General features: G+C 41.9%; 1 protein-coding gene across 3 annotated transcripts in view; it reads left to right on the top strand.

Moving 5' to 3' along the window:
- Window positions 1–15,949, top strand: part of UTRN (utrophin) — a 590,704-nt gene that overhangs the window by 35,104 nt on the left and 539,651 nt on the right. Inside the window, exon 1 of one of the 3 annotated variants that reach the window (XM_021936868.2) lies at window positions 8,085–9,731. The exons of the other annotated variants lie outside the window; for them this stretch is intronic. Coding sequence (XP_021792560.2) covers window positions 9,680–9,731 — 52 coding nt within the window. The 5' untranslated portion in view covers window positions 8,085–9,679. Of the gene's footprint in view, window positions 1–8,084; window positions 9,732–15,949 lie in introns of those variants that run through there. 3 annotated transcript variants of the gene reach the window in all.

Here is a 15,949-nt window from a genome sequence, read left to right as displayed (position 1 = left end):
GGCACTCAGACAAGCTCGCTGTGCAGCAGTGGCTGTGAGGGCACAGCTGTTTGGAATCAGCTGATAATTTTCAAGCATCTCTAGCTCATCGTATTAAACACAGTATCACACGTTTAGTGGTTGCTTAATTTTAACCTGAAACACTGTATGAAATAATTTGATGTATAAGAAGTATTGTAGTAATAAGAAGAGTAGCTTAATGGTTTTTCATGTTTTCTATGCCAGCCACTATTTAACAGTTTTACTATTATTTACACACACACACCCCCCCACACCCATATACACCCATATCTGGGTATATGTGTTTGTCTATATACACACACAGACATGTGCATGTACACACACATATGAATTCATTTGATCCTCACAATAACCTTATAAAAGAGGCACTTCTATTATTGCCTTTTTACAGCCAGGAAGCCAAGTCAGAGAGTGGGTAAGTAGCTTGCCCAACACAGGTAATGAGGAACAGAGGTGGAATTTAAACCCAAGTGGCTGTGCCATACCTTTTTTTTTTTTTTTTGAGACGGAGTCTCGCTCTGTCAACCATGCTGGAGTGCAGTGGCATGATCTCGGTTCACTGAAACCTCTCCCTCCCAGGTTCAAGCGATTCTCCTGCCTCAGCCTCCTGAGTAGCTGAGATTACAGGTGTGCACCACCATGCCTGGCTAATTTTTGTGTTTTTAGTAGAGACGAGGGTTTCACCGTGTTGATCAGGCTGGTCTCGAACTCTTGACCTCGTCATCTGCCCACCTCGACCTCCCAAAGTGCTATGATTACAGGCATGAGCCACTGCGCCCAGCCTTTTTTTTTTTTTTTTGAGATGGAGTTTTGCTCTGTTGCCCAGGCTGGAGTGTAGTGGCGTGATCTCCGCTTACTGCAACCTCCACCTCAGGGGTTGAAGTGATTCTCCTGCCTCGGCCTCCCGAGTAGCTGAGATTATAGGTGCCTACCATCACGCCTGGCTAATTTTTGCATTTTTAGTAGAGATGGGGGTTTCCCCATGTTGGTCAGCCTGGTCTCGAACTCCTGACTTCAAGTGATCCACCTGCCTCAGCCTCCCACAGTGCTGGGATTACAGGCATGAGCACCCGGCTGCCTATACTCTTAATCACTACCCTGGAGTACTTCTCAGTGCTGAGTCTGTAACTCTAAGCAAATGATAATTAAATAATTACCACAATATGCCGAAAGTTATTTTATTAAAAACAAATTTATGAAATGATACAGTTTTTTCACATGGAAACTGGTTTCTTTTGTTTACCTTGGATGGATGTTTGTTTGGGAGCTGACTGTTTTCATTTGTTAAATAAATATTTTAGTTGGGTGTTTATGTAGCAAGTGATCTTGGTGGCTCTCTGCAGTGTGTCCTGCGCTAGTGAGCATTCGTTGAGTGTGTCCGATGGATTTACTACACTCATCTGTGAACCTATAGCTCAGCTAATCCCCCTAAATCTGTGAGTGGCCCTTCCCAGCTGCCCTGCAGGGGACTTTGTGGAGCAGGAATTTATTTTGACCACCAAACTACCCTTGTGACTCATCACCAAGAGCTTTTATCATTCTCTAGTAGGATTTGGAAATTCAAGACATTTTAACTCAGAAATATCCTCCACACAGGGACTCATTAAAGGAAACTAACATCTTGGTGGGCAAAATGTAGGAGAAGAAAAGTGGATTTCATGGGCCATTGTAAGTCACTGTCTTGAGCAGTGCTTTGTACATGGGGACTCTTCTGTGTATAAAGGATTAGCGAGCAGGATACACACAGGGAAATGTGTACGGAGTGTGTGATTCTGATCTTTTTAGAGGCAAATCCAGTTTAAATGTGGAGAGTGGCACTATTTTGGCTTCCTAGCAATTCAAGGTCTAATGCTTACGTTTAAGTAACAAAGATGTTTGCATTGATGAAGCATAACCTTGGCAATTCTTAGATTTGGGGATTGGATTGACTATATGTCCTTCAGTAAGCTATTAAATCATCATGACCACTAGGTAAATGGTGGATTAACTACTATAAAGATTATTTATGAGTATTCCAACATCATTCACCTCCATCCCCTTATCAAGACTAATAGACAAATTATTATCATTTGAATGAGAGCCAGAAGAGCCCTCCCTCCCTCCAATTAATGATGGGCTGGAAAAGAGCAAGGAGATCACTTTTTGTGATAATCTGTTTTGAATGTCAGGGAATTTTAAATATTCTTGTATCAGAATCCATGAAGCACACCATTAATATTTATTTTGCTTAAAAGTTTGCAGTCATTTAGTAGCAATTACTTTTATCTTTTTCTTAAGCTTTCTCAGAAACATTAAGGTTTAAAGAAAATAAAAGAAAGAACAGTTTATTAAAATTTCTCTCTCCATTGCTTGTTTTTTTTTTTGGTCATATGTTAAACATATATCACAATGTGGGCAAAATATTTTTTACAAGCTTCCTTGATTGCCAGGGGATTAATCAAACTGGCTGTATGTGCCCTTTTAAACCAAGTACTTTGGGCGAAAGCTTGCAATTTTATGAATTCGTTGGAAAATCTTACTTATTAGCTTGGGAAGTTTTCCCCATCCTTAGGTAGCCAAAGACAATTTTACTGGGTTTTGTGGGGAACATTGGTATCAGATGTTAAGTTCTTTCTGGTCTACAAGGTGGTCTTGAGAAATTATTTCTGTATTTCACCATATTACTATCAACAACATTTGTGTTCCTTTCAGCCAGGATGAGAATTGCTATCTGTTTTCAGAACTTAGAGGCAGACTTTTATGGGTCGGAGAAAGCTGAGCATTTGGGTTCTAGAAACCTTTATGTTGGGTGTATTTTTCTTTCATTGTTAATATCTTGATACAGTTATAGATTTGCTTTAATACACATAGGTGAACTTTGAGTTTCTGTATTTATTTTAGCACACATTTTTAGCGATAAAATTTATTTAAATTTTTAATAAAACATTAATGCAATTTAGGATTTTCAGCACATAAAGTAAAAGTAAGTCTGCATCGAGGTCCCAAAATAGCAGCTGCAATTTGGCTCTATTGATTTACCAAGTCTAAAGTAAAATTTCACATTTGAAAACAAAGGAAAGGAAAAGTAATTTTATGCTATGACTATAAAATTTCTCTCTCTGGGAAATCATTGCATATTTCAAATTGGACTTAATCATAAAGAGAATAATTAACTGACAGTTACAGCTGATGTTATTAATATTACTGCACAAAGTCTGGGTTTGACCATAAAATATTTAGCAAGACTATCTTTTGGAATTCAAGACTATGAGACCCATATCTTGCTTGCACACTGCTGCCATGTGAAACTCAGTGCCAGTCTCATGGAAATGGGACCATTTTAGGAGTCTTCCTGTGTATAAATTAAAGAGAGCAGAACTTACAGTTAAAAGTGGTAGAGCAATTTGTGTTTATCATTGCTTGCTGTCATGTTGCTCCTATAATTACAATAAAAGAACAAAAAGGAATAAACTCCTGTGGTCAAAGGGAAGTGGAAATGAAATAGCCATTGCTGGGGAAGAAAGATGATGGTGGAGTGGCTTTCTCATGCATCTCACAGATTTTGCAAGCCCTCTGATTGGAAGTTGCCAGTACTGTTTGAGGTTGGGTCAGGGGAAAGTGGGAGAAGTTTGAAACTGAAAACTGAGAGTTTGGTTGAGAATCTTTAAACGGCGCACTTTGACTCTCAGAGCTTTCCCCTTCTTCCTCACCTGCACAGGAGAACAGAGATTTGTGTATTTTTCTGGAAAAACTGAACTCTGACTTGGGACCCTTAGCCCAGAGAGCATGGTAAGGCTCTGAATAGACATCAGAAAGATTAACTGACACCAGGAGCTCCCCTAGTTCGTGTCTGCCATGGCTTGAAGTGTCCCCCAAAGCTCATGTGTTGGAAAGTTAATCCCCAGTGCAACAGTGTTTGGAGGTGGGGCCTAAAAGAGGTGATTAGGTCATGAGAGCTCTGCTCTCGTTCTTGAATGGATTAATGTTATTATTGCAGGAGTGGGTTAGTTATCTTGAGAATGTCATTGTTATAAAAGTGAGTTTGACTCTCTCTTGCTTACTTGCTGTCAGTACATTCTGCCCTTTCACCTTTCTCCATGGGATGATATAGCAAGAAAGCCCTCAGTAGATGCCAGTGCCATGCTTTTGGACTTCCCAGCCTCCAGATCCTTGAGCCAAATAAATTTCTGTTCATTATAAATTACCCAGTCTGTGGCATTCTGTTATAGTAGCATTGAATGGACTAAGACAGCCACCCATCGCCGATGAGCCCCCAATTAAAGAGTGCTTTTACTGGGAGTGCAGTATAGTTACAGCACGTAAATTGATTTCCTTACTTTGAGCCTGCCAGTTGGTAGATGACACCCAAGCCTATGCACTGTTGAGCCTCATTTTGAAATGGGAAGGGCTGCTAGGAATCAGCAGATGTTTGAAAGCCTCCACCAACAGAACCTACATTAACACAAACAAAAGGAAGGAGCCACTTAGGGGAAACAGGAATTTGGCGTGTATCCTCAGAGAAGTAGGAAAATAATTGTCTTTGAAACAAGAACAGAATGTGATTAAAAAAAAAAATCAGAGAATAAGAAAGAGATCTTGGAGATTAAAAGTGTGATGTCAGAAACAAGATCTCAAGTAGAGATTGGAAGAGTGGATATAAAAGTGGTAAGTAAAAAATATCTTATAAATAATGTCTGACTTGCAATCAGGAAGGAGCTTTAGAAGCATAGTATTTAGAAATGCATAAACTGTTGTCAGAAGAAACAGATAACAGAGGAAAGGGGATGCCCCAAGCCTGCTGCATTGTGTTATCATCTTATTTTATTGAAAACAAACTTAGGTGCATTTATTACTTGGATAAAAATTGAGAAATATATAATGAGATTGACTGTACAAGTCATTTTATTAAAACATTTTATTGATAGTACAGAAAACGCTGCACTGTTACTTATTTTGGCAGTTTCATAAACCTCAGTGAATAACATGGTCCCTTAGTTTTTTTTTTTAGTAGCTCTCTTTTGTCAGCACCAAATTCTTGCTGTTGTCAGGCACAGTGATCCTAATATTTTTTATACTTTCTGCCAGGCCTGAGAAGCTTCATGGCTTTAGAAATTATCTAAATCATCACATTGTGTGTGTGGTTGTAAATATCCAAATTATTTCGAGGCAAGTTTCTCCTCCGATGTGACGGCCACGTATTTTCCATATTGCTGGTGATGGTGGGAGTGTTTTCTGTGAGACATTTTATACTCGTGGTATATTTAACTCGCTAGTAGTGAAATACAAATGCAAGGAACTTGGAATCCTGAATGAGTACTAAGAGCGAGCCGACTTTCAAGCTGAAATGGTCTCTTTCCAACATTTTCTGGCCGATACACCACTTTTAATAGTAAGTGGCTTCCTTCTGCTCTTCCCCTTCACTTGTAACCTTGCATGGCTGTTGTAACACAGACCCTCACAGAATCTTAGATCTGGAAGATGCTTTAAGGGGCCAACCAGTCCAGTTATTTTCCCCTATGCCTGAGGAATCCCACTCAAGGAGGGAGAAAATGATTTTCTCAAGATGAAACTGTTCCTATGAGATGACTAGGGGTCCGAACTTGGCCTTCTTTCTGCTTTTCTAGGCCACCTGGACCTGAAGGACAGTTCTGACTTTCCTTCAAATCTCATGCCATTGCTGATGCTCGTCTGGTGGATTTGTACCTGAGAAGGGATGTTTCGGGAGGGATTTTAGGCTTCTGTTTGCTGTGTGAAGTCGAGGGGATTTTGTGAGTATTCTGTAAGAGATGTGACGCCTGTGGATGAAAGCAGACAGATCAGGTCTACCTTGGGCTTGGAGTCTAAGTTTTAGAGACAGAAAACAGGGAGGGGGTGAAGGAGAGGGGAAGTGGGAGGAGGAGAAGGAGGAGGGGTGCCAGGATCCTTTCTTTTCCTGTTACGCATTTTCCTTTTGGCGGGAGAGAGTGAGAAAGCTCCTGAATGTAACTGGAGCTGCTGAACTGAACTGGTCAGAACCTGTCTTAATTTGTGTAAAAGAAATGCTGTGGTATTTATTCTTCCAGAGAAGCCTGCATAACGCAATCAGGGCCCTCTGGCTGCCCTTGAGGTTCTGTAGAGCTTGGTTTTGGTGTCTTCTCTGAGCCTGTTTTCTGCTGAGGCAGCCTCTGGGTGTTGCCCACTGGCCTAACTCCCTTTGGGTTCGGCCTTTCCCCTCTCATCAAAGCTCTTTTTTCCCTGGATTTTAATGGTTGGCTGATGAAAGCAGTTCATAGTAAGGTGTTAATTATAACTCTTTCGGGTGGTTATGTGTGTATATTCACAGAGTTGTTACAGAAGTAAGATGGGGCCGGGCTGCGTGTGGTGGCTCATGCCTGTAATCCCAGCACTTTGGGAGGCCGAGCGGGTGGATCTCCTGAGGTCAGGAGTTCGAGACCAGCAAGCAAAACCCTGTCACTACTAAAAATAACAAAATTTAGCTGGGCGTGGTGGCGGGTGCCTGTAATTCCAGTGACTCGGGAGTCTGAGGCAAGAAAATCACTTGAACCTGGGAGGCAGAGGTTGCAGTGAGTCAAGATCACACCATTACACTCCAGTCTGGGCAACAAGGGCAAAAGTCTGTCTCAAAACACAAAACAAAACAAAAAAACAACAGAAGTTAGATGGGGCGGAATCCCCAACTGCTAGGCGAGAACTAGAACAACACTGTGGTGGAAATCGGAGTGTAATACATTCCGCAACCCCACCTGTCTGCTAGCCTCCCTTTGCAAGCTCAGGGCCTTAATGGTTCAAGGATGAGTCTTTCTGGAAAAAAGGGGGAGAAGTTTCTTTCCTTTTTTTTTTTTTAAACAAAAGAAAAACAAATATGTTTATTAAGATATGCGTAGTGCATACACATGGGAGTACCCAGACATGTGGAGTACTCCCATACACATGGGAGTACCCAAATATGATTATTAAGATATGCGTAGTGCATACACATAGGAGTACCCAGACATGAGTATTCAAAGGGTTGGTTAGAACTGGGCTTATCTAGCATCTTAACAAAGGAATAATAAATTTTTAGAGAGGTGATGGAACAAAGGAAAAGCTTCCAGGTGTTACCGCAAGTTTCATCAAATCAAGAATATTCTTAGGAGTGCCAGGGGTGTCTCATAGTTGAACTGTTAAGTAACCCTTAAACTTGTTAATGTCTCTTGGGAATTTCTTCTTTTATAGTTGTTTTGTATTAAAACCAAGGAAATAAATATCTTTTTGTTTTAAAAATAGTATCTTAATTAATTTTATTTTGCACTGTCTTTTTAAGGAAATATTATTTCCTTTTACAATGAGTAAAAATACATCCATTCAGAACAAAATATAATTGTTTCTTGGTGCATCAGATGTTTATATCTCAAGATAGTGATCTATTAATAGATTAGGGTTTTTATTCTTTATCTTCATCCCCCCTTCATCGCCCCCATAGACTCCTTTGGCAGTTTAGTGAAGCCAGACAAATTTTTTTTTGAGACAAAGTTTAGCTCTGTTGCCCAGCCTGGAGTACAGTGGCACTATCTCGGCTCCTTGCAACCTCCACCTCCCAGGTTCAAGCAATTTTCCTGTCTCAGTCTCCTGAGTAGCTGGGATTACAGGTGCGAGCCACTGTACCCGGCTATTTTTTTGTATTTTTAGTAGAGACGGAGTTACACCATGTTGGCCCGGATGGTCTTGAAGTCCTGACCTCAGGTAATCCGTCCGCCTCAGCTCCAAAAGTGCTAGGATTACAGGCGTGAGCCACCGCACTCAGCCTTTTTTTTTTTTTTTTTTTTTCTGAGATGGAGTCTCACTCTGTCACCAGGCTGGAGTGTAGGGGGCTGATCTTGGCTCACTGCAACTTACACCCCGGGGTTCAAGTGATTCTCTTGCCTCAGCCTCTCGAGTAGCTGGGACTACAGGTGTGTGTCAGCATGCCCAGCTAATTTTTGTATTTTTAGGAAAGACAAGATTTCACCATGTTGGCCAGGATGGTCTTGATCTCTTGACCTTGTGATCCGCCTGCCTTGGCCTCCCAAAGTGCTGGGATTACAGGCGTGAGGCACCGCGCCCGGCCTGACAAATATTTTTAAATGCATAAAATAGAGTACGTGGCATTCCATGCATACAGTTACCAAAATACTGAAAAAGTCTGTGAGAGAGTAATATTTGCTGTTTGATTAGTGTGTTCAGTAAGAACTTCTAGCATATCTAAGCTCTGTACCCTTCTGAAATAACAATGAGCCAAATGGTATTTTCAAGGTACCTGCTAGAGTTATAAAGTGATATGAAAATGGTTGTGATTTTTGTTGGTGACGCTGTCAAAGCTACCACTAATAATGTGTTTTGTGATCTGCCATTACAATGGAAGGAAATGCAAATTTCTGTTAGAGATCAGTGAAAATATCTAATTGCTTTTCCTGTCCCAAGTTCATGGACCCCCTGCCTAGTAATAACTCCTGATAAAGATGATGGCTTAAAAAGAGTATTTGTTTCCTTAGACCTCAGCAATGGCAGCAGTGTGCCACAGAGTGTTTTAAAAGAGACAACAATTTTAAATGGAAAGTAGTCTTGGGTGAGTGCCCCATATGCCAGGCACTGCCCTGGGTGTGGTTGACAAAATCGATGAGCTCTATTATGGCATCTGGCCTCTTAAGTGTATAGACTAGTACAAGAACCAGACATCAAACTGCAGAGCATACAGATAGTTATTTAACTGCTTCGGGGGTAGACATTCCGCAATGCTGTGATGGCAAATCACTTGGGAACTTCACAGGGACCTGGAATGAGTGGTAGTTTGAGTGGTCAGGGAAGGCCTTCTTGAGGAAACTATTCAAATCCATAGTTCAAGGTGGTGGAGGGCGCTGGCTGAAGGCAGAGCTGTGTGCAGACTCTAAGTTGGCAGAACTTGGCCCAGAGAAAGCCTGAGTGAGGCCAGTGATTGGGAATGAAGTGAGCAGAAGGCTGTGCATTGAGATTGGCAGAAAGATGCAGTTTGCATTTCACTCAGTAGTATTTCTTATCCTGATTGAAGGGGCATGGTTTACCTCTTAGTTTGAGGGCATGTATTATTTAGTGCATTAATGGATGGATCCCTAAAAGCATTAGGAATTAGTTTGGAGTATGTAGGTTGAAAAATAGGTTATAAAATTGATGAGAACAAACTCTTGCAAGAGTTAGAAACATAAAAAAGAAATTTTTCTAATGCTAAATTTCTTAACATTTTTCCTCACTCAGATTTCTATTTGGCTTGAATCTAAGAAAAACCTGAGGAGAAGAGAGGAAGGGCTTGGCTTCTCTGTATACCGAGCAATTTCAGCAGTGGTGTTTGTAGAAATGCATACCTTGCTGTTCCTAGGCAGATAAGTGTTGTCACACGTCTTCAGATTTTAAGGCGACAGGCTCCACACCTGGCAGAGGCTCAGACAGAGCAGACCAGGATTGGGCTCTTCACAGAGGCAGGAATGTGACCATTCTGGTCCGGGCAGTTGGGGAAGGAGGAACACATCTATCCACGGTTCCCATACTGTTTGACCCTGTTTTTCAATTTGACTCCATCAAAGCACATTCTCCAGCAGAGGGGTACACATCCCTTTGTGACTTCAGAAATCATGCACTGTTGGTTTGGGAGTCTTAGCTACATTTGGAGGACACGCTGAGCCGACGAGAAATGGAAGTGAGAGCTGAATCCACGAACGGAGACGGCAGACAGTCACAGGCAGGTAAAGAAGGCTCATTGAGAATGTGGTTACTTAAATTTTGTCCACCTGTTCATTGAAAGGAAGCCTGGGCATGACTCTCTGACAAGAATTAGTGTGAAAATTACTGAGTTAACAGATTCTAAATTATTTTGTTCTCTGGGTGACCTAGGAAGTTTTTAAAAAACGTTTTTTTCTTAATAATGTTATGAAATAAGATAGTTACATGTAAAGAATCTAACAAGGTCAGTCATTAAAAACATTTTCTGAATATGATTTATTCTGCTTACTGGCCTCATAAATCATCTAGGATAGGGCCACTGTCAGCCTCAGAGCCTAGCACAGAACCTGGTACTTAATGCGTGTTTGTTGAGTATGAATGGATTGGGTCCAGTGTCTAATGATACACTGTGAAAGTTATTCCATCACTTCTCTGTGATGGAAAAAGATTTGCCCAAAAGTGTGTGTGATATGAAAGTCGTATGGGGTAGAAATTAAACTGTAAATGAGTTAAGGAGCTGTAACCTTGACACTATCCCAAATCTCCAACAATTGAGTAGTTGTTTAGTGCCCCTGCATCCATTTAATTTGTCCATTTATCTCTTGGTTCGTTCACTGTCATTTATTTCTCTCAGCTGGTGCCAAGTTACGTGATAGGCTGCTGGGAGGCAGACAAGCAAGATCGCTGCTTGCAGGCTTTCAAACACAGCGAGTCAGCAGCGTGGCAAGACGTGTGCTCATGATACATACTATGTGCTGTGGGACCACAGGTTAGGAAGGATAAACTCCTGGAGTTTTTGCTCTTCCTCGGAGGGTCAAGGAATGTTTCCCAGAGAAGTGACTTGCAAGTTGGCAGAGAGGAATGTGGAAGGGAGAAATTCTAGACCGAGGAGAAAGTGTTTGGAAAGGCAAATATTCAGTGAGTCATATGGTGAGATGCCATTTTCAAATGTGTAATGCACCTCCTTGCTCACTGTCCATCATTGCTCCATCCAGCCGCACTGGTCAGCTTTCAGCTCTGGGAACAACCTCTGTTTACAGGGTCTTTCCTCTACCTGGAATACCGGTCCCCAGCTCTTGGCTATCTCCTTCTCCTCCTTCTGGGATTGGGCATTGGATGAAATTGCACCTGCTCAGAGAAGCCTGTCCTGACACTCACCTGAAGTAGACTTTGTACTATTGTTCCCATGATCCACACTTGTCACCATTGTTCATTGCTTTTGTTCACTTGTTCATTTACTTTAGTGTTGATAGGTCCCCAAGACTGTGCTCTCCATATGGGCAAGGACCAAGGTTGTCTTGTTCATGATTGTGTCCATAGTGCCTTGTACAGTGTCTGTTCTGTAGGGGTGATAGATCCTTGTGAATGAATGAATTAATGAATGAGTGAATGAATGAATGAAAAGGCAGAGTCACTTAAAAGAACAAAAGCACTTGTAATGCACTTCCTATTCCTGTTTATCCTTTGAAATTTGGAGTAATTCTTAACTAGCCACTTAGGATCTTCATTAAGAACCGTAGTCAAGACCTTTGGGTATTACCTCAAAGTAAAACAAAGTGGGAGTATTTTGGATCTTTGGAAGTTAACTTGAAAAAAATATAAGGACTCTTTTTTTTTTTTTTTTTGAGACGGAGTCTCGCTGTCTCGCCCAGGCTGGAGTGCAGTGGCGCGATCTCGGCTCACTGCAAGCTCCGCCTCCTGGGTTCACGCCATTCTCCCGCCTCAGCCTCCGAGTAGCTGGGACTACAGGCGCCCGCCACCTCGCCCGGCTATTTTTTTGTATTTTTAGTAGAGACGGGGTTTCACCATGTTAGCCAGGATGGTCTCGATCTCCTGACCTCGTGATCCACCCGCCTTGGCCTCCCAAAGTGCTGGGATTACAGGCTTGAGCCACCGCGCCCGGCCAGGACTCTTTAAATTGAATATATAGGGAAGAGATAACTCCTACTCAGAATACTTAAGTTACAAACACAAGAAAAATTCATAGATTAAAATAATTGAACAGAGTATCATTAAGTCAAACCGTTTTTAATAGTAATTTTGTAAAGTTATTTATGACACTGCTTTTTATGTGTATTCGCAATTCTCTAAAATCCTGATAATTTTGGTGATTTATTCTTATCTGTGCTCTGAATACTTTATTCTTATAATTAATATCATTATTTTTAACTTACTGAAACCTTTCAACTTACGTAATCAGTAATGTTCTGACGCTGATATTAAACTTTTATTTATTTATTTATTTATTTACTTACTTATTTGAGATGGAGTCTCATTCTGTCACTCAGACTGGAGTGCAGTGGTGTGATCTTGGCTCACTGCAACCTCCACTTCTGGGTTCCAGCGAGTCTCCTGCCTTAGTCTCCCAAGTAGCTGGGATTATAGGCTCCCGCCATCACACCTGGCTAATTTTCGTATTTGTATGTTTAGTAGAGATGGGGTTTGTCATGTTGGCCAGGCTGGTCTCGAACTCCTGACCTCAGGTGATCCACCCACCTCGGCCTCCCAAAGTGCTGGGATTACAGGTGTGAGCCACTGAGCTCAGCCTGGTATTAACCTTTTAATTCAATACAGTATTCCTGTAACAGACCTTCTCCCATCGATGGGCTCATTTTTATTGCTCTTTGTTCTCTCCTGCTTCTGCCAGTTTTGAGAGCCTATAAAATGGCTTCCTTTCTACAACATCTTATCCCACATTCAGATTTTTCATATAGCATGTCACACACAGCTTAAGACATTTTCCATAACATATTATGAGTTGATGATTTCTATCACATTGAGGAAGATTTATCTTGTAAATTCTCTTATAATGGCGGGTAAAAAAATGTTATGTGAAATGGCACATTGAAAGAAAGGAAAGTCTAAAGGTGGATTGCTTAAATGATGGTGATTTTTTTTCCCATTGGATCTTCTGCAGTTGAGGATTCCCTGCATAAATCCCTCAAGGGGTGGCAGATCAGGCTTCTCAGTTTCAGTCAGGGATGGATGGTTTGCACCTCCTGATGTGTTCATCAGCAACATGATGAAGCCAGTGTCCTTGGCTACTGATTCCAACCTTTTGTTCTCTTCTTGGAGAAATGGAGAAAAAGATACACTTATATACTACAAGTGTAGATTTTGGTTATCTTTATTTGTGACAAAATTTTTTGTTTACCTCTCATTTTATTCATTCGTTCAGTAAATATTCATCTACCTACCTACTATGTGCTAGGCACTGTGATAGTCACTAGGCATTAAAAAAAGTATATTGATGATCAGTGCTAAAATTATTTTCAAACTATTTTAAGAGAGCACTCCTAAATTAAAAGAAATTATGTATCAACAGAGAAATGTCCTCCCCCCCCCCTACTTTTTTTCCTACGAAATTGCTACTGGCTAGAGAATGATGATGATTTGCACTTCTGACATCATTACCTAATGTTGGGTTTCTGTGCCTGGGCTCTTTATGCTGTGGAGGCAAATGGTGTTTTGAGTGTCTTAATTTCACTGGAACGCTGCACCTGTTGCTGGCTATTCTTGCATATGAAATCCAGGCCCTAGAGTCACTTGCTTTCATTTCCTTTTCCTGCTCCCTCTTTCCGGTCTGTGTGTGTGTTGGGGTGGGGGTGGGGGGTTGGGGGGGCGGCAGATTAGTAGCTCCTGTGAAGAGTCACCACCTTCCTGTTCCTTCAAGGCTATGATTTTAGCGCCCCCAGGAGTCGTAGTGTTGCGTCACTCTGTCATCTGTCGCCGAAAGACTCATAATCCGGCAGCCTCAAGAGTTTGAGATGTGGGTTTATACCTGAGTTTGGGGTTCTGGGGGAGGGGTGAAGTGGAACAGGCTTTCAGCAGCTGCTGCTGCCACCCGATACCTGGAACCTTACTGCTGTTGAGGAACATGTATTTCCTCTTGGCTTCATCTGCTGTTTGGCTATGACTGAGGAAGACAGGAGGTATTGCATAGTATCATTTACTTTCATAGAAACAACTCTGACACCTCTAGGCTTCATGTTGGTTCAGGTGATGCTCTCGAAAGCCAGGGAGTTGCTTTGCCAGATGCGTGCTATGGCTGAAGGAACAGCTCAAGAGCTGGGACCTGGCCCTGAGGTTAAATCCACTCACAGCACGAATTTGATGTTTTACTTTGTGTCCTGAAACCTCAGTAACCTTATTTTTCAAGTGAGAGTTGAAATATTGACACAGCTTAACTTGTAAGAATTTTGCAGGCATCAGTGAAAATAAATTGAATGCACTTTGAAGTTCAGAGATTTCTAAAAGTTAATACAGACCAAATTATATCCTGATGATCAAGTAGGAACATCCATAGTTCCAGTACTGTAGTGCATTGACAACCTCCAGGAAGTTACGGTAGCCTGATATTCCTAATTTTAAACCAACTTTGTCATGTTTAATTTATTCATACTTTTATAGATAGACAGATTTACTACTGGACATTCTCTGGCGGAGAAGAATTTCATGGAAAAAGTTTAATGTGAAATGGCACATAAGTGGTCCCGACTTGCAAGTTCAGGAATGGCTTGTTCACCACTGAAGACTGCCCTGGAATAAGAGAGCCCAGCTTTGTTCTTGTCTTATTTCTGGATCACCCTTTCTCCTTTGTACCTTCTGACATTGTTTCTGTGTTCCCTCCTACCATCTGCCACCTGCTCCTTTGCAACTCTGTAGAATATTTTAATAATAGGTTGTTTGTGCCTGTCTTGCCTCTGCAGTGCTCACTTTCACCTGTTTCCTCAGCCTCTGCCTTCTCCTTTCCCCCTTTTGGCATGCTCTGGCCTGCCTCCATAGTTGAACCTGATCCCTGAGGCAATGATATGGCAGATGCCTCAACTCTCCATCTATAGCACTTGTCTTGCCTGGCCTGGGAACCGGCTCTTTTACTGCTGTACTACATGGAACACAGTAGGCGCTTCTTAGACCTATCAGGGGCCTGGCTCTCCCAAATTCTCTTTCCAGGAACTCTGGCCCTGTGAACCCACTGCTGAATCTCATAGCTCATAAATAAACTCTCAAGTGATAACTGTCATTTGAGTTCTCTAGTTCTCACCTGACTCCCTCTTAATATCATCCTGGAACTGTCTTGGAAACCCTGGAACTGATTTGAAATACCTCTGGTCAGTTCCTCAGCATCAGTTCTGTCTAATGAACATCTAGATTCTTCATTGTCTCTTCACTTTCGGCTCTACGTTGTCACAAGTAGATGATTATGTCTCATTCCCAAGTAGAGATAGGACACATGAGAGTGGGTGGGTGTGCCCATGGTTAGACAGGACTATCTTTGTGTAGTACCAGCTGCGGCAGGATCTACAGTGACTCACACATCTTCTGAGTGGCCAACATCCTCAGATTTGCATGTGGGCATTTGCAAGAGGAAGCACACAGATCCTGTGATCAGGGCTGAGATGCATACAGGTGTGTCTGCTGGACTGGGGCAGGTGGTGCTCAGTGGAAGAAAAGTTGTAGGCAGGGAAAGTGTTGCCTCATGGAGGGTGATCCTGATATGGTGGGAATTTCAATCCAGACTCCGACATCATCATGGGCAAGCCAAACGACAGTAAACAACCTTCAGGGCTTGGGGACATCGGCACACTCACCTGCAGAGAGCCAGACAGAAGACAGGCAGTAGCACAAGTTTTCTGAGGTAGAGATTGTGACTGTAGGTGACCAAGGAACAAAATATTATGAAGACCACATTGGGGTTCATAGGCTGGTGGCCCTGTAGGACACTTGGTCACTTTTCCCACTGTGTGTGTGTGTGTTTTTTTTTTCTCCTGCCAACACCAAAGAGTAATCTCTAAGTGTCTCTTCTTCACTCCTCCCCATGAAGCTTGAAAGTTCTAAAGCTCACCAGAAACTAGAAAAATTTTCCTCACTGTGACAGCAAGTGTGCTTCCAGAAAACTCACTTGCTGACCTTTGTTCCACAGTCCAGCAGGTTGCCACCTGATTTATTAAAACAGATTATGAAGAGAGTCCAGAAAAATTACTCCCTCTTTCTTTTTTTTTTTTCAAGTCGCATTTTAAAATTCCTTTCTTTTTAAAGTAGTTGGGTTGTTTTATTAATTTCGTTCACTGTTGCCTTAAATGACAATTCTTGTCTCCCTGAAGAACTCTTGGCCTTCCTTCCTGCCACTAGAGTGAGAAGTTCTAAGCTAGAAGGGCCATCCCAGGGATGACTGCTTTAAGCAGCCAGTCATGTAGGGTTGCGCCTGTGGCCCTGGCAGATTGAATCCACTTTCCACCAA

Source organism: Papio anubis, chromosome 6, assembly GCF_008728515.1.
Source record: "Papio anubis isolate 15944 chromosome 6, Panubis1.0, whole genome shotgun sequence".
In the NCBI taxonomy this organism is placed as follows: domain Eukaryota; kingdom Metazoa; phylum Chordata; class Mammalia; order Primates; family Cercopithecidae; genus Papio; species Papio anubis.
The sequence above is the reverse complement of the archived record's forward strand: the minus strand, read 5'-3'. Positions and strand labels throughout refer to the sequence as shown.